The sequence below is a fragment of the Sturnira hondurensis genome, unplaced genomic scaffold (genome assembly GCF_014824575.4).
Source record: "Sturnira hondurensis isolate 20B ecotype Veracruz unplaced genomic scaffold, ASM1482457v3 Scaffold0016462, whole genome shotgun sequence".
Lineage (NCBI taxonomy): Eukaryota > Metazoa > Chordata > Mammalia > Chiroptera > Phyllostomidae > Sturnira > Sturnira hondurensis.
The window spans coordinates 10,177,808-10,197,749 of NW_028089093.1; the positions used below are offsets into that span (position 1 = coordinate 10,177,808).

Here is a 19,942-nt window from a genome sequence, read left to right on the forward strand (position 1 = left end):
TTCTGGTGCTGGTTCCTGGGTGTGTGGGCTTGTGCACCCTCCAGGACCCTGTGGGTCTCTCCAACGAACTCTCTGTGCACCTGGGAGCCTCTCCTGGAACCTCAACCCTGAAAGTTTTTTCAATCGGCGCTTTTAGGTTTTAACTCCCATCACTGGGGCCCTAGTTTGCATGGTCTTCCCCACTGCTCACTCCTTTGCCCAGTTTATCAGAGTGTGAATGTGTGACCACAGTCAGCCAGCTGCCCTGCATCCTAACTGGGTCTGCCCATTACCACCCCACACTTGGGATCTGCCAAACCCTGCCTGCATGCCTGGGTCAGTCTGTCCACTTTTTCCTGCGTGACCCAGCTCTACCAGCCACTGACTCCGCCCCTCTTACCAGTCTGGCTGAATGGTTCGTTGTTGTACTTCTGTACAGTTTAATTTTCTGTGTTTTGGTTGCATTTTTTGTTACTAAAACTTTGTTGTCTTTAAACTTGGTTGTGCGAGGAGGCACAGTGTTTCCACCTACACCTCCATCTCGACCAGAAGAAAAAAGATTTTGAATTCTTGATAAGTGGAGGTGGCATCATCACAAATCTGAAAGATTCTTTGTAAGTTATTGTAACAGTTAATATATACATGCAGTTTGCATTGTCAACATTTTTTCCTCACCATATTTTTTCTTTAGGCCATTTCCTTTAGATACTATTAATGTGACTGAAAAAACACCTGTGGGGGAAATGATAGCAAGAGTGAAAGCAACGGATCAAGATGAAGATAGCAGCATTACTTATTCCTTTAAAACTCAGCAGGGAATGTTTGCCTTGGACCCTTGTAAGTTCTGAATACCCGGTCTGGTCCCACTTTTGTTCAACATCCATTATCCGATCTCCATGTGCTTTAGAAGTTCACCTGGCAACATTACCCCAAAACTACATTAAATATGGACAACAAAACCAAGAACGTGTGGCATTTGGCAGTTGCTATTTTCTTATTTATTCAAATGACATTCTTGGGAACCAGAGTGTCACAGAACCTTAGTTGTGTAACTAGCCATTACCTTTCAGAGGCAACCAGTACAAATGCTTCTGTGAAGTTTGGTAGATGACAGGACAACTAAGTCATACCTATTGCCTTAATTTTGTTTGTGCGATTTGGGACTTTCTCTTAATAATTATATCTTAGATATTTGACTACAGATCCATTTCTGTCTACGTGAACAGGATTACTACTCTGAGATATTGCTCTCCTATGGTCTGTCACAACAGCTGATTTAAGTGGTCAGTGTTCTACCACAAGGGAAAAAACCCCACCAGGAATAGAACGGTGAAAGTCAGTTAAGTAGTCTCTATAGGGCTGTGTCTCTGTGTACGACGCTGGAGCTTGAAGTCCACAATGCAGGAAGTCAGGAAGGAAAGAGGGTAGAATGTGAAGGAGATTAAGGATAGACAAGATCATGCAAGCATATCCTGGACTCCAGGAGGATGGACTAAACCTCCTGTCAGCTCTTGCTGCCTCTGACCTCGGTGTGGGTATCCTGCAGAAGCTGTAGCCTTTCATCACACGCATGAGCACATTCACCTGTCCTAGGAATCAGATAGGCTGCAAGAGGATCCAGAGGTATATAAACAGTCCCAGACCCAGATGCTACTTCACACCAGTGGTGAAACAGTGAGTCCTTAAAAACATGTAAGAATGGAAATGGCTGGCTGCCGCTAACTTTCTACCTTTCCAGTCATTCAAGAATCTCTCTTGGTTGTGTCAGGGATAAGGAGTCATCTCTGTCTTCACAAAAGTTCCTAAGTTTGACCTCTGAACTAATTTTTCACTTTTGTATACAATAAGATTAAGTCAGATGGCAGAAGCAATACATGATTAAAATTTTAATATAGTTTGACTAGTGTTAAAGTAGAAATGCTGCACTTTGCTTGGTAGATCCATAAATAACAATTTAAAGACTTAGTGGAAAATATGATGAAACCATTTATAATAGTTAATTATATTTTAATGGTAAGTATAAAGCAAGTGGGCATTTTTAAATAGATATTTTTAGTGATGTAGAATTGCTAAACATTTTTCTTATTCACTAAAATGTACATTATTAAGTGAATTAAAACACCATCAATATGAACACATTAACATGTAATTATTTGAATTTGGTAATTGTTTTAATATTTTTCCTTTTTGTTAGTCACAGGCATAATCACTGTTCTGAAGCCTTTGAATCTTGACAACCCAAATAACTCTAAAACCTACTCTTTGGAAATTGAGGCCAGAGATAATGGAAATAATACCAGCACCTACATGTTTACAATTTTTGTGGAGAATATAGATGATCCAATTATCTGTGACTCAAGTTTTTCAACAGCAGCAGGTATACGACAAGTCAATTTTATTGATTATATTCATAAAACAATGAGGGGTGGAAAAATATTTAATAAAACTTAGAATTATAGTTTGTTTTTACAGTTTAAGCATTTCTTTTTCTCTAGTTTTATAAAATGGAAGTATATAGAGTGATAGACGTACTTCTAAAAGGAAAAATAATAATTAGATTTAGTGTCATTTAAATCAACACTCAAATAATTATTTGTACAGCAGATTGGGATAGAAGTACTTATAAAATTATTTTGTTTATATGTAATTTATGAGTTGACAGTTCAAAAGTTGTAAAATACATGAAAATCTAAACAATAAAATATAGTTCTCACCTATAGAATCAACTGAAGGTTAAAATAATAGAGGAAAAATAGCAGTTTTTGGCTAAGGTATAAAGAAATTAACATGTTCCTAAAGTAGAATTTTGAATAATTATATTTTAGTGAACATTTATAGAGTATTAAAAGGATTAAACTTTTATTACAGTATCCCCATTTCTTAGAGTTCTTATTTTTGAATTTTTGATCATACAGTCAATATTTATGTTTAAAATTTGTGATAGCATGTTTGAAATATTCAAAATGTCTAACAAAAAGAAATTGGTTAAAGAGTATATCCATTCAATAAAATGCTATCCCTCCATTAAAAATATCTTTCAAAAATAATAAGCAAAAATTGTATATAAACATAAAAAGTTTCAATTTTATTGTATATGATGTGATATTAACATATAATTATAAACACGTACCATTACATGTAAATATATATTAAACTGTCATTTTCTCCTTTTTGTATGGCTACAAGAAATTACTCTTTATTTTTCAACATTGAAATAAACATTTTCTACTGTTACATTTTTTGTTTTTCAAATTAAAATCCTAGCTTTAGTTACTAACTTTCAACTTCTTGAATAAGAATGATTAGTCCTAAAGATATGTAGTTATTTCACCTGATCGTCTTGCTCTGAAAAGAATGTTTTCTCATAATAGGATTTAAATTATATAAGTTAGAATAGATAATTAAAGTAATATATGGGGGTACCCTTCAGTATGAGTGAAAAAGATGTTTCTGAGAAGTTTGGTATAAATAAAAATTTTGTCAATTTTATTTTATTTTTAAAAAATTCTGTATAGAAAATGTATAATATATTAATTGGAACCAGTATACCCAAGTGTATAAAATAATCAAGTACATTTTTCTCATTAAAGCCATACAAAGCACAGCCTTGTATACTATTCCCTGACTTCACCCTTATGTGAATCTGTGGTTTCAAGAAGACCTTATAAAAGTAAAAATTTTCAAACATTTGCATGTACTTGAGACTTTGTACATAGTGGAATCTCAGAAAACACAAGCTGATTTGAATTTGGTTGGGTTAACTCCAGCTCATCAATTATATGTTTCACTAATCAGTTTTCTATTCTTTCTACCCCATGTATTTCTAACCTTACTTGCTTTCTTACCTTTCATATTAAAACCCTCTCTATTCTTTCTAACTTCTCTGTTTTGGCTCCTTTAATTCCTCTTGATGTTTCTGTTGGGAGAAACTACCCAGCTAAGTAGGAGACAATGGGAGGGAAATGAAATGGAGGGCAAAAGGACAGGACAAAATTCATTAAAATGGTTTTCTGTGCTGTGGATCCCTGCCAATTACAGTTCTCTATCAATTTCTCACCACCAGTACGCTCTCATCTCCATTTTAAAGAAATATTGCTCTTTGAGAAACTCTTAAGTTCCAGAACACACACACACTTCTTACTTTGAACCAAAACATAGCTTTGGTATGTGTAGTAAAAAAATCTATCTGAAACAAAAAAATCTATCTGAAACAAAAATTTCCTTGTTAAAGGAAACTTCACAGAGGCTAAACTTGAGAAAGAAAAATCTCCCAGGTAGGCCTTAACAATAAAAAAGCTTACAGGTTTGATGTTTATGAAAACATACCATGGGTCACTTTAAGACTATTTAATTGCGCTTTGTGATTTCCCTTTGGTCTCCTCCAAATTATAGAAATCTCTAAAAGGATACACGTGGATCCCAAGGAGGTCATTCTGACCTGATTTCACCACAGATTGGCTGAACCAGAGCTTCTTAGGCAGCATCAAGACCAAGATGCCTTTCTCTTCCATCTTGTGGGTTTATGTATGGTCCTTGGGACAGAGCAGCAGCAGAAAATATATCACCTTTTCTGATAATTAGGGTAACTTTTGGGGTGTCTGTGAGGTTACCCAGAACAGGGTATTGACACAATTTTCACGTGGCTGATACGACACATGCATATTCAGTTCACTTGCTGTGTTAAATTATCCAACTGCCTTAACTAACTAGGGCAAACCACTAAATTAGGGAATGTTTTACACATGTTCAGCTTTAACAAAGTTTCCCAATAAGCAAACCCATTTCCACAAATTTGTCCCATTATATTCATAGAAATAAACAAACCACATGAGGCTATTGCAGAACCTCCTACTCTGGATAATAGTACACTGTTTCCTGGATGTGAGATCCAAGATTTAAGAGCACAGAAAGAATAAACACTCTTTTCTCTTTTCTTTTCTTTCTCTTTTTTAAATCATTTTTTAAACCTCATAACAGGTGAAGGAACTGCCTATTGTTTAAATGTGTGTGCATTTGTGTTATTTGATTTTGAGGTAAAACAGAATCACAACTGGTAATATTGAAAGGAAGATAAGAAAAAGTGGTTGAAGAAAGGAAAGTAATTAACATTGATTTAACAATCATGAGATGTGTTATGTATAACATTTTATTTAATCCTCTGAACTACTTACTCTAAGATTGAAATGTACTTTATCCCCATTGTGCAAATAAGAATTGACGGATCAGAAGCTCAAATATGTTTCTTCTTTACTTCACAGCTTCACAGCTCTATATTATTGTAAAAAGAGATTAAAAACTGTAATTGTCTAGGACATCAAAGTTAAAGTTGTATCTTAATAACCATTGGCTCTTTGCCAGACATTGAGCAATTGTATCCCATTCTACTCAGTAGCCCCAAATTTCAATGGAGAAATATAAAGCTGAGATTGCTATTTGGGCTCTCCTAAAATGGAAGTTAATGGGAATACATATTTTGGGTCTTTTTTTTTCCCCTGAAATACAACATGACAACATGAGGTCGTGGTAGAATGTTTGAATTTAAATTATGGTCCATGGTTTATATGATTGTGTAGGTGTTTCAGTGTCTGTTCCTGAAAATGTTCCTGCATCTGCTTTTATATATATGATTCTTGCGAGAGATCCAGATCCAGGACAAGAAGTTGAAGTACGTATGTTATTGTCATCTATTTATTTTCCCAACTTTAATTTCAAAAAGTGCTCAAGTTTTCAATGAGCAAAAAATTATTTCATCAGGCTTTGAATTATTCTTTACATGTTATTGATATAAAGAATAAGTTATTAATGTGAAAGAAGAAATTTAAACCTTTGACTGTAACATAGGCTAAAAATGATACGACTTTAAAATGAAAGAAATAGACCTAAAATAATGTAAAAGCACTTTGAAAAACTAGAGCTTATATTTATTTGCATTTCTGATGACAGTTACATAGGTGAGAGAATCTCCTTTCATTATTTATTGTCCTTTATTCATCCCACATTTCTGTTACTAAAACTTTGTTGTCTTTAAACTTGGTTGTGCGAGGAGGCACAGTGTTTCCACCTACGCCTCCATCTTGACCAGAAGAAAAAAGATTCTTAAGTATTTTCTTTATTATAGCTATAATTTGAAGAAAATATCTTATATTTTCATATTATTTCTGGTTTCAGCAATAAGTAACAAACAATAGCAAATTAATAAGTAACATGACAAAGTAGTTACAGGTTAAGAGGAGGTAAAGAGGAAGAAATACAAGATAATTCATCACACTAGATTTTCTCAGAATTTTTTATGATGTTCATATGACCTGTATTATTATATTTTAAGAAAAAATTAAGTTCTTGATTATGCAGTATATTAGAAATCATATTAATACACTGAAATATTCTGCCCTAAATTTTGTGATTCTTAGTCTAATTCTCACTAAAGCAACCTAAGTTTTTTTTATTTGTCTATACTTTAACAACTGGCTCATAAACATTGTTTGGAAAAATATAGTTGAAATGAACATTTAGAGGGCAGCTTGCTGAAGAGTGTATCTTTATATAATTTTTCTGATAACCTGATTTTACTTAGGCATTGCTCAGCATCCTAGTTCCTTCCTTCCTTCCTTCCTTCCTTCCTTCCTTCCTTCCTTCCTTCCTTCCCCTTTTTTCTCCCTTCCCCTCCCCTTCCCCTCCTCCTCCCCCTTTTCCTTTCCTTTTCCCTTTCTAAAATTTATAATGACAGCATAGACAACACAGGAAACTAATTACTGGTTTATCAGGTTCAGAATATCCATATATGTGAATGTGTGGGGAATGATAGGAGACAGAATTTGAGGGTATGTATGTTTAGGTGTGGGGGGTTAGACCAGGATATATACATGTGTGTGAAGGATGAGTGTCTATGTAATTATCAATTATAATGTGTATACATTTATATTCTCCATAAATAAATATTACAATATATGGGTTTTATTGAAGACATTTTGGGAAAATAAAAACCAAATAAAGACTTGGAAAATAATAATTTTTAAATGAATCCAAAGCTATAACAATAACAAGAGAAACACAGAAAAGATTTTTCCATAAGAACAGTTAATGAATTTCAGTTTAACATAAGCCAACTTTGGTTGTTCACTTATAGACGAAGGAAAATCAGTTGATATGCCCATCAAAGTCATTGTGATGTCTTTTTGGAAATGTCATTGGATATCATGTCTCCAATGTTTTACAAATTTTTTGGATGTAAATTTAAAAAATATAATATCTTTACAAAATCCTTTTCACAATATTTAATATTCATCTTGAAACTGAGCCCAGTTATAATCATGGGTGATAACAATAAAGAGAAACATGCTGATGCTCATAGAAAATAAACTTTGTCTAAAGCAATGTTTAATTGTGTCATGCAGAAAATCAATACAGAGATGAGATTAAATGGATTCTTCCAAATAATCCAGTGCTTGTGACTCCTTTAAGTATACTTCCTGAGTATACCAGGAGGGGTGACTTTTTCATATATTAGAAAAATCTGTAAATGCCAACATGGAAAGTAAACTATAAACCCAATGAAAGCTACCAGTATTTGTCAAAAATGTTCTAGTACTACATATAAAAATCACTGGAGCTGGCCAGTGTGGCTCAGTTGGTTGGAGCATGGTCCTGTACACTGAAGGGTCCCAGGTTTGATTCCTGGTCAGGGCACATAGTTAGATTGCTGGTTCAGATCCTGGCCGGTGCATAGATGAGAGGCAATGGATTGATGTTTCTCTCTAATGTTGTCTCTCTGTCTGTCTCTCTCTCTCTTTCTCTGTCTATATCTCTCCCTCCCCCCACCTCTCACTCTCTCCCTCTTTCCTTCCCTCTAAAAAGCCATGAAAAAATGTTCTTTGGAGAAGCTAAAAAATAAAAAACCTTCGGAAAAATAGAAGAATTGTGAAAGATTTTTTCCTATTGCTTTTGAAATGTGGAATTTAAAGAAAGTTTACCCTTTATTTTCTTGGCATTATTTTGACAAAATTAATATTGCTGTGGTTAGGTTTGGGCATACAATTACATCAAAACTGTCAGTTCAAAATGTATACTTTTTCAATTATGGATTAACCATTTATTATTGTTTGTTTGTGTATATGTTTTAAAGTTTTTTGTATTAAAGTCTTCAGTTAAGGCCACTGCCTACTTTGCTTTGGATTCATACAGTGGTGTTATTTCTAAAACCACAGAACCTCCTTTGGACTACGAAATAAATCCTAAGGTGAGAATAAATATAAACCTTAACATTAAAATAATAAATATCTTTAAAAGTTCTGCACTAAAAATAACTTTAAAAAGTTTCAATAAATTTTTAAAATCTTATTTAAATTTAAAAAATGCAAAATTTATGTGGTTTTATTTTTATACCTCCACAAGGAAGTATAAAAAACTTTCACAAGGTTTATATAACATTGGACAAGGGACTGTGTCCATATTCAAAAGTGTAGAACTGAGGCAATATTCTGGCAATCAAATAAAGTTGCACTTTTAAAGTCATGAATTATCTGGAGAATTGCCGCTATCTTACTTGAATGTAGAGATCAGGCCTGTTTACACCCCCTCCCCACTTCCCACCCACCACAGTATGGTCAGATTTTAAATTTGCAAATATTTGAAGAGAAGAGAGAGGTATAAAGGGGCTGGAAAAAATAACAAATCACCTTCCTTACCAAATCATCCTGGGAAATGGAGCCACTTGAATATCAAATGTTCTCCAGTTTCTTCAAACATTTTTATGTTTCTAGTAGTAGACTATCAGGTATTACTATTGTTTTAAGCATTATCTTATCTAGAACAAACTTTTAAATACTACAATTATTTTGACCAAGACTTTATCATTGTGTGAGAGTTAGAAACAAATAAAATAAAATAAAATAAAATAAAATAAAATAAAATAAAATAAAATAAAAACAAAACAAAAAAACAGTCATTCCAGAATAACTGGTTAATCTCTTATAATATTATTTTTTACTCTGACACTGTAGGATCATCTCATACTATCACCTTTACTGTGTTTGACTCTGAAACAGAGTGACCTTGTTCTTTTCACATAAAAAGCTCTACTGACATTTTGATTCTAATTGTATTGAATTTATGAATTTGACTGAAGAGAATTAACACCAAAGGTGATAACACCTTTATCATCCAAAACCTGGAGGACTCATTTATTCAGAACTTCACTAAGTCCTTGTATTTTTCTCCATAAAATTTTGTATTTTTACACATTTATACATATGACATTCCTAGACAACTTTAATTTTGCAGTTAAATATTCATTTTCTACTTGTTCTTCAGAGTTATAAAAGAAACTATTGATATTTATATCTTGATTTTAAAAATGGAAACTTGGCTAACTCATATGGCTTCCAATAATTTCTCAATGCTCTTTCATTTTCTGTAGGTTAGTATTTATCAAATACCTGTAAAAAATGACAGTTGTTTCTTTCTCTCTAATTCTTATAACTTTTTGTTCATATTATATGCTTCATTTTTTATGAGAACTTCCAGGACAATATTTAATTATAAGTGGTAATAGAACACATCATTTTCTTATCATGAATTTAAAGTTATTGTTTAATTGTTTCAAATTAGAATGATATTTCTTATAGGGTTATGATAGACGACCTTTATTAAGTAACAAAATTTTGCTTTATGCCTATTTTTAAGAGTTTTTTTCAGAAATTTAATATTAAATTTATAAAATTTTCCATCTGCTTAGAAAATTAGTTTATTTTTTAATTTTTCACATTTCTTTTTCTTTCTTTTTAAATTTACTTTTATTGTATTTTTTCCATTACCATTTCCCTTATAACCCCTCCCCCCACAATCACCATACTATTGTCCATAATAATGAGTCCATTTTCCTTTCTACCAATCCCTGTGTCCCTTGACCCACCCCTGAATGCTGTCAGCCTGCTCTCTGTGTATGAGTTTCTTTTTTAATCTGTTAAAATTCTGAGTTACTTTAATGTATTTTCTGTTATTAGACCATCCTTATTTTTCTGGCGTATAACTTACGCCACATAAGGTAATTTTCTTTTTTTTCATTTATGCCCACTTAAAAAATTTTAATATATTTTATTGATTATGCCATTACAGTTTTCCCATTTTTTCTCCCCTTTATTCCCCTCTGCCTGGTACCACACTCCCGCTATCATCCCCACCCCCTTAGTTCCTGTCCATGGGTCATACATGCAGGTTTTTGGGCTTCTCCATTTCCTGTACTATTCTTAACCTTCTACTGCCTATTTTGTACCTACCATTTATGCTTCTTATTCCCTGTACCTTTTCCTCCATTCTCTCCCCTTCCCCTCCATGTGTTTTCCATTTCTGTGCACCTGTTTCTCTTCTAGTTGTTGGTTTAGTTCATTTTCATTTTTGTTTTTGTTTTCGTAGGTTCGGCGGTTGATAGTTGTGAGTTTGTTGTAATTTTACTGTTCATAGTTTTGATCTTTTTCTTAGATAAGACCCTTTAACATTTCATAGAATAAGGGCTTGGTGATGATGAACTCCTTTAACTTGACTTTGTCTGGGAAGTATTTTATCTGCCCTTCTATTCTAAATGATAATTTTGCTGGGTAGAGTAATCTTAGATGTATGTCCTTGCTTTTTGTTACTTTGAATACTTCTTGCCAATCCCTTCTTGCCTACAGAGTTTCTTTCGAGAAATCAGCTGATAGTCTTATGGAAACTTTTTTGTAAGTAACTGTGTCCTTCTCTCTTGATGCTTTTAAGATTCTCCCTTTATCTTTAACCTTTTGGCACTTAATTATGATATGTGTTGGTATAGTCCTCTTTGGGTCCAACTTGTTTGGGACTCTCTGTGCTTTCTGGACTAGTTTGTCTATTTCCTTCACCAAACTAGGGAAGTTTTTTGTTCATCATTTTTTAATTAAGTTTTTGATTTTTTTCTCTTCTTCTTCTCCTTCTGGCATTCCTATGATTCAGATTTTGCCATGTTTAGAGATGTCCCAGAGTCTTTTTATACTATCCTAATTGTTTTGAATTCCTTTTTCTTGCTGTTCTGGTTGAATGCTTATTTCTTCCTCATGTTTGAAATCATTGATTTGAATCCTGGTTTCCTTCCCTTCACTGTTGATTCCCAGTGGATTTTTCTTTATTTCACTTGGTATAAGCTTCCCGTATTCCTTCATGTTGTTGCCATACACAGTGAGTTCTCTGAGCATCCTGATCACTGGTGTTTTGAACTCCGCATCTGATAGGTTGGCTGTTGCCATTTTGTTTAATTCTTTTTCTGGAGTTTTGTTCTTTCTTTTGAGCCATATTTCTTTGTCTCCTCAATTTGGCAGCCTCCCTGCATTTGTTTCTGTGTGTTAGGTGCAGCTGTCTTGACCCCCTGTCTTGGCACACCTATTAAGTTGTATGGGGTGGAGCTTTAGGTATTCACCAGGGCAGTCAGCTTTCTTCTTGGCTTTGTGGCTTTGTGGATGTAGAGCTCTGAGAGTGGATAGTGCCACTGCCTGACTTCTGTAGGTTTGCTTAGCACTCTCCCCATTTCCAGTCAGCTCACTTACTTCCTGTATGTGGCTGATGCCCCTCTAGCTGTTGCCCTGCCGGTGAATCCTAGTGTGGGTCGGTTTGTGAACATTCTAAGTCTGTGTGGGCCCTCTATTTTTTATTTTTAAAAGATTTTATTTATTTATTTTTAGGCAGAGGGGAAGGGAAGGAGAAAGAGAGGGAGAGAAACATCAATGTGTGGTTGCCTTTTGTTGTGCTCCCTACTGGGGACCTGCCCCACAACCCAAGCATGCCCCCTGGCTGGGAATCGAACCAGCGACCCTTTGGTTGGTAGGCCAGGCTCAATCCACTGAGCTGCACCAGCCAGGGCTGTATGGGCCCTTTAAATGAACTGTCCTAAAAACTGGCAGTTTCTTCTGCTGTCCCAAACTCCCACTGGTTTTTACAGGCAGAAGTTATGGGCTTTGTCTTCCCAGTGCTTGAAGCCTGGGCTGTATGGTCTGGTCTCGCTCCCAAATATCTTTCCAGATTTTTATCCACCAAAAATGAATGTGAGACAGCTTGTGCCGCTGCTGCTGCCACCTCTCCTCACCTCTCCATCCCTCCTACGTGTCTGGATGAATGTGGCTTCTTTAAGTCCTTGGTGGTCAGACTTCCCCAGAGTTTGATTTTCTTCCATTTCTGGGTGTTATTTGTTTTGAGGTTTAGTTGTAATTCTTATGGTTTCGCAAGGAGGTGAAGCTTGTCTACATATGCCTCCATGATGGTCGGAAGCCTAATTGTTTTAGAGAGAGGGGAAGGGAGGAAGAGAGAGGGAGAGAAACACTGATGTGACAGAGAAACATTGATCAGTTGCCTCTTGCATGTGCCTCACACCAGGAACCAAACCCTGAACCGAGGCATGTGCCCTGACCAGGAATAGAACCCATGACCTTTCTGTTTATGAGACAATGCTCCAACCAACTAAACCACACTGGCCAGGGTATGGGCGGCTCATTTTAAATTTCAGTGTTTGGTACTTAATGGATATAGTGAGAATACACGAACAGATAAATAATTGGCTGATTCAGAATAGCTGCACTGTCAGAGGCTATCCCACTTTTTAAGACTATGACAAAGCTGAGGAAAATTGACATATTTGAGGATAAACTTTTCATTTTAAATCACTTTTTTTCTTGTCTTTTAAGCAGTGTATACATTTTTATGCATAATAATTAATTTAGTGATAATATGTATTTGGTTAAGTCACATTTTAATTAAATATTCCTTATAATTTTAGTTTCTTCTCATTTATTTAAAATATTCCTGAAATAGAATTCTCAATAAAGTAAAATCTCATAGAATTAAAAGCACTTTGAAGTATTTTTGTTTATACACATAGTTATTACTTATAAAATTAAAAGTAGTAAAAGAAAAATTTAAATTATTCTTCAACTTTTTCCAACTTATTAGTTATACCCTATTAGACAGACTTTATTACTTACAAGTTAGAATATCAACTTTTTAAATGAAGTTTTACTACTTACTGAGATTTCTAAAGTATCCATAATTTTTAAAATTTTTTTCAAAAATAAGATAGTTGTTTAGCTTTACATATTTTTTTCCCCTAACCAGTGACTCTTGATACTCTTTTGTTAGGTATTTCAATAAACTGAAATTGGCTATGTTGGCTTAAATATAGCAAACAAAAACCAATGTTTAAAAATGTGGTCAAAGCTTCTTAACAGTTGATAGATAGCGTTAATAACAGAAAATGAATGAGAGTGTAAAACATATTCGTCTTGACAAATGCCCTTAAGATGTTTCGGGAATGGATCTATATTCTTTTGCTTGCGACTTGCAACTTTTTAAAGAAATTTTTAATTCTATTTTTAAAACATTTTTAATGTAAAGAGGAATTGCATATGTTAAGCTTTCAAAAATATTCTGTTCTCTCTTGCATGTTTTAGCACTTCCAGATTGTGGTGGCTGTGAGAAACAGAGGGAATCTGTCTCTGGAGTCCTGCACTGGCACCATCACTATCAATATCAGAAACGTTAATGACGAGAGCCCTGTTTTTAGGTAAGCAATGGGTAATTGAAATACTTCAATGCTAAAATTTAGCAACTAAAACTTTTTATGATGGGGTAAATATCAGTGTTTGGATATTATTTTCATGGACAATATTCTTAAAATATTCAAAGTTACCTAGGAGCAAACCTCTATAAGCCGTATTATATTATTGCTCTTTTTACATACAGTGAAAGTCACCTCTATTTATATTTGGTGTTTGAAACCACAGAAAAGTGTCCATTTGTTTTTAATGGAATAAGAATTCAAAGCTTTCTATTTTCCTGCTGCTTATCTTTAATAAATTAAATATTGCAGAAAATGCAAGTTGATATAGTTATATTGAAAAATCAATGTAGCCATTTAAAAGAATTTTAAATAAATGCTTGCAATAAGTGCTTGCTGATAATGAACTATTTTCAAACATATATGAAATTTAAAAAGTGATTGCAAATATGTTTGTACTATTTTGTTATCTGAATTAAAGTCTAATTTATCAGTCATGAGGAAGACTAAAGAAAGGGTATAGATAGGGGTAAACTTTTAACTTCTTTGTAATTCATAAACATATATATATATGTATATATATTAATTTCTAAAAAAGACTTTAAGGACAGGGTCTTGAAACTGTTATAAAATATGTCTCACAAAATTTAAAATATATGTTGTGTGACATTGATGAAAAGAGACATTTGTTTACATTAAGCAATAAAAAAATCCCTTTTGTCCCACAGATATATACCAGATGCACCTATAAATATTTATGAAAATCTGCCTGTTGGAACAAAGCTACTCAAGTTGACAGCAACTGATAGAGACATAGGAGACTTGGTACATTATGAATTTATAGGCACACACAAAGAGTTTTCAATAAATGAAGGTATAATATTTTTATTGCTAATTATTTCATAAAGTATAACATAAAATATGTTTTTGCTAGTTAAATAAGGAAGGCTGATTATCATTCAACTAGGATAAAAGAATCTTTAAAATATTTAGTAACATGTATAGCATATTTTAATACATTTTATTGATTATGCTATTACAGTTGTCCCATTTCCCCCCTTCATTCCTCTCCACCCTGCACACCCCCTCCCACCCACATTCCCCTCCCCCTTTAGGTCGTGTCCATGTGTCATAATTTCTTTAGTTTCTACATTTCCCATACTATTCTTGCCTTCACCTTATTTTCTACCTACCATCTATGCTACATTTTATATAAGGTAAGAAGTGATCATTCCTTCCTTCTCAGAAGTATGGAAATGGTTTACACAGTCTGTCTCCTCTGAGGGACTCCCAAACAGTGCAGACCTGCCACAGGGGTCCCTGGGATGTTATGGTACGGTTTTCTCTGAGAAGTGGATTTTCCCATGGAAACCATGATACTAGGCAAATAAGTTGGGTATTTATTTTATATCATACATTCTCATAAGCACTCTGCATACATGATAACTCTTTTGGGTTTTTATTATACTAATCCTCAGCTATCATGTGATGCTTGGAGAGGAATTTTAATTTACTCAAAGTTCATGTAATTAATTTGCATGGCAGAACTTGTACTTGATTATGATATTTGTAACTCTGATTACATTTTATATTACCAAATGTTAGGAGTCTCTGGTTCTAACAGCCTAGGAATAAAGCAAGGGGGAGAAAGAAAGGTTTCTCCTATTTAAAAGATGAGGTACATTTTTATATATAAGAGAGCAGGGTTAAACATATACTGTCTATCATATCAGTAGATAGAGCCCGATTGAGAAAGTAGAATCTGGAAGAGGTGAGAAAGGTGATGTGTGGAGAGCAGGATTATGGCAAATCAGAGCTAAACAAAAAGAGAAAGTTTCCAAAGCCAGGAGTGAGGAGAGGAGACCATCAGCATAGATGATTAGTTACACACTGGAGAGATTCATAAAATAACCATTTTAAATATAAATAAATGTTTGTTTCTTCTGTTAGGTATGCGAGCTAAAAAATACCATTTTAACATATTAAGAACCGCTTAGAAAAATGGCTCTTTTTGAGGTAGAAGATGCTAACATAGAAGATAATCTTCAAATATCTTCTTGTGACAGAAAGATGGAATATACTAAAAGACTGACAAGGGCATGGTGAAAAAAAAACATAGAAATGAGATTGAATCAGCTCCCTCTAGCCAGTGCAGGGCAATTTGTACATCAAAATGGGTAGCAATAGTTGCCGATTATAACCCATTATATAAAATGGGACACCATGAGTTTATAGAGATATAAATAGTTAAGGGGGGGCATTATCTTTACACATTTTCAGAATATCTCACCACAAAATACTACTTAATTACAAAGAATAAAATAGCAACTTTGAAGTGGAGGAAACTGTCAGACACTATGCTAGTAAAGGAATTGAAGCGGACATCCTCAGGAGCAAGACAAACTGATAGCATGCAATAGGAACACATTTAATCCAAGACTACTAAACCCAAATATATTGTTAGCAAATATCAGGCACATCTGATTGAAGAATGTGTCTGAAGAATTTGAAGCAGTCTCCCAAACAACCAATCTTTCAACTCTAAAATGGTCACAAAACTTAGGGGCAGATGGAAGGACTTTCTGGGCTGAAGGAGACTGAGGAAACATGATGTATGGTTCTGAACTGGATATTTTGCTATAAAAATATTAGTGAGATGATGAGTGAAACTTGAAAGGGAGTTTCAGTGTAAGTTGCATTGATGTTAACTTCTGGATCTTGTAGCTGTTATTGTGGTAATGTTGGAGAATGCTCTTAGGAAATATTTCTAGTATTTGGAGATGGTAGACATCACCAGGTCCCTCGGATGGTTTGGAAAACATTTCCCCACGTGTTTACCATTATTTAAAACATTTAATAACTATAAAGACTAAAATATAGCAATTAATAAAGACAGAAAAATGATAAATATAGAAGATAAGCAGGGAGGAGGCAATACCTTAAATCAGATTCTAAATATCCTTGAATAATCAAACAAGCACAGTGGAATATAACAAATATTTAAAAAAGTATCACTGAAGAAAATGTTCCTAACATGAAATAAGATTTGAGACTATGTGTTAAAAAAGACAAATGAGGATCTGGAAAACCAATACAGGATGGCTGAATCTGAGACATATTCTAGTAAAATGTTAGATATTAACAAAAAATATATTTGAGGCCCTCGGCAAGAAGATTAAGTCATTTATAAAAGAGTGATCATTAAATTGTAAACAGACTTTTCTATAATACTTTTTTCAGAAGTTAATAAAGTAACATATTCAGGAAATTCAAGGATATAAAAAGTGTCTTAAGAAATTTATACACAGAAAATAATGTCACAGGTAGAGAGCAGATTAAACTTTAGGAACATGAAAGCACTCAGGCTATATTGTTCCTCTTCCTGAGAAGTCCACTAGAGAATGCACTCAGACAACTAAAATAGCCGGGAAGACAGCAGCACAAGAAATACTGCCAAGCATTAAATACATATTTACTTATAAAACTAAGGAGAATAATGTTTATAAAGAGGAGAGCATATTACACATAAAGGCTGAATGCTCTGCAAATATAGATACAGTAAAAGTATTTTAAAGCAACTTAATTAAAATTTCAGATTTTATTTTTATTGGTATTTTTCTTTTTTAAAAAGTTGTATCTATTTTTTTAATTAACCTTATTGGGGAGACGTTGTTTCGCAAAACCATACAGGTTTCAAGCGCACAACTCCACAAAACACCATCTGCTCGCTGCATCATGTGCTCTCTGCACCGGGCGAAGTCTCTTCCTGTCCGCATTTCCCCCAACCTTTGCCCTCCTCCACGGAGCCCCGAGCAAGCCTTTCCCTCTGGCCACCGCCACACTGTTATCTATGTCTATGTGTTGCGTATGGATGTTTTTTTGGCCAGTCCCCTCACCTTCTTTCATCCAGTCTCCTCTCCTTCCTCCCTTCTGACAGCTATCTGTCTATTCATTGTGTGAATGCCTTTTTAAAATTTTGCTCATCAGTGTATTTCGTTTATTAGATTCCACATGTAAGTGAGGTCATATGGTATTTGTGTTTCTCTGACTGGCTTGTGTCACTTCTTTGCATATAGTCCCCTACTCGAACCCCACCCTTCCTGGAGCAACAGGAACAAAACACCCGTATAGTAAGAAAGAAAATTAGGACAGAACAGCAATGAGGAGAAGCTGACCCTAGTATTTATTAAAGCATATCACAATGCCTCTGAACTGCAAACAGTATGATACTGACAAATGATTATACAGTCAGACATATTGAACAGAGCGTAAAATCTTGATAAAATTCCCAAATGAAAATGGAGTATTCAGTAAAGTGCAGAAAAGTGGCATTTTAATACACGATGTAATAGCTGGATAGCATTAGGAAAAAATAACATTTTTATACTGTATATAAGAAAAATTAAATAGATTAGACACTTTTTACAAAATAAAACCATACACATAGTAGAAAAAATACAGTGTGGGTCAAAACTTACAGTTGTGAGTATGCAAAGTAGTTTATCCTTGTGTTATTATTTTTATTATATTATTTTCCATATGAACAACTGTAAACCTACTTTTGCCCCACTCTGTATAAATAAAATTTTTATAAAGCTGGTAATAGGAAAAACTTTTATAAATTTAACTCATAGTCCAGAAACCACATGGTTATAAATTAATAAATGTGATATAATTATTATATCATCATCACCATTATTACAACAACTTTGTAGCAGACAAACAAAATCACCAAAAGCAAAGTAAAAGTACACAAATGAAATTGGAAAAATACCTGTAGAGCACAAATAACAATTATATAGGGAAATGGCCTNGCACTCAGACAACTAAAATAGCCGGGAAGACAGCAGCACAAGAAATACTGCCAAGCATTAAATACATATTTACTTATAAAACTAAGGAGAATAATGTTTATAAAGAGGAGAGCATATTACACATAAAGGCTGAATGCTCTGCAAATATAGATACAGTAAAAGTATTTTAAAGCAACTTAATTAAAATTTCAGATTTTATTTTTATTGATATTTTTCTTTTTAAAAAAGTTGTATCTATTTTTTAAATTAACCTTATTGGGGAGACGTTGTTTCGCAAAACCATACAGGTTTCAAGCGCACAACTCCACAAAACACCATCTGCTCACTGCTTCATGTGCTCTCTGCACCGGGCGAAGTCTCTTCCTGTCCGCATTTCCCCCAACCTTTGCCCTCCTCCACGGAGCCCCGAGCAAGCCTTTCCCTCTGGCCACCGCCACACTGTTATCTATGTCTATGTGTTACGTATGGATGTTTTTTTGGCTAGTCCCCTCACCTTCTTTCATCCAGTCTCCTCTCCTTCCTCCCTTCTGACAGCTATCTGTCTATTCATTGCGTGAATGCCTTTTTAAAATTTTGCTCATCAGTGTATTTCGTTTATTAGATTCCACATGTAAGTGAGGTCATATGGTATTTGTGTTTCTCTGACTGGCTTGTGTCACTTCTTTGCATATAGTCCCCTACTCGAACCCCACCCTTCCTGGAGCAACAGGAACAAAACACCCTTATAGTAAGAAAGAAAATTAGGACAGAACAGCAATGAGGAGAAGCTGACCCTAGTATTTATTAAAACGTATCACGATGCCTCTGAATTGCAAACAGTGTGATACTGACAAATGATTATACAGTCAGACATATTGAACAGAGCATAAAATCTTGATAAAAGTCCCAAATGAAAATGGAGTATTCAGTAAAGTGCAGAAAAGTGACATTTTAATACATGATGTAATAGCTGGATAGCATTAGGAAAAATAACATTTTTATACTGTATATAAGAAAAATTAAATAGATAAGATACTTTTTAACAAAATAAAACCATACACATATTGAAAAAAAACAGTGTGGGGCAAAACTTACAGTTGTGAGTATGCAAAGCAGTTTATCCTTGTGTTATTATTTTTATTACATTATTTTCCATATGAACAACTGTAAACCTACTTTTTTTTTTAAAGATTTTATTTATTTATCTTTAGAGGGGAAGGGAAGGAGAGAAGGAGAGAAATATCAATGTGTGGTTGCTTCTTGTGAATCCCCTGCTGGGAACTGGCCTGCAACCCAGGCATGTGCCCTGACTGGGAATTGAACCACGATCGTGTGGTTCGCAGGCCCGCGCTCAATCCACTGAGCTACACCAGCCAGGGCCTGTAAACCTACTTTTGCCCCACTCTGTATAAATAAATTTTTACAACGCTGATAATAGGAAAAACTTTTATAAATTTAACTCATAGTCCAGAAGCCACATGGTTATAAATTAATAAATGTGATATAATTATTATATCATCACCATTATTATTATCACCATCATCATTACAACAACTTTGTAGCAGACAAACAAAATCACCAAAAGCAAAGTAAAAGTACAAAAAAGAAATTGGGAAAATAC

At 34.2% G+C, this 19,942-nt stretch overlaps 1 protein-coding gene across 7 annotated transcripts in view; it reads left to right on the forward strand.

Annotated features, from left to right (window-relative positions):
• The window catches only part of LOC119000988 (protocadherin Fat 4-like), a 119,675-nt gene that overhangs the window by 25,978 nt on the left and 73,755 nt on the right, over positions 1–19,942 (forward strand). For 5 of the 7 annotated variants that reach the window (XM_037066154.1, XM_037066157.1, XM_037066156.1 and 2 more), the window contains 6 exons: positions 671–816; positions 2,174–2,356; positions 5,553–5,644; positions 8,102–8,215; positions 13,422–13,534; positions 14,257–14,402. In XM_037066154.1, the coding sequence (XP_036922049.1) occupies positions 671–816; positions 2,174–2,356; positions 5,553–5,644; positions 8,102–8,215; positions 13,422–13,534; positions 14,257–14,402 (794 nt within the window). The remainder of the gene's footprint in view (positions 1–670; positions 817–2,173; positions 2,357–5,552; positions 5,645–8,101; positions 8,216–13,421; positions 13,535–14,256; positions 14,403–19,942) is intronic. The other 2 variants (XM_037066155.1, XM_037066158.1) reach the window with 2 other exon arrangements.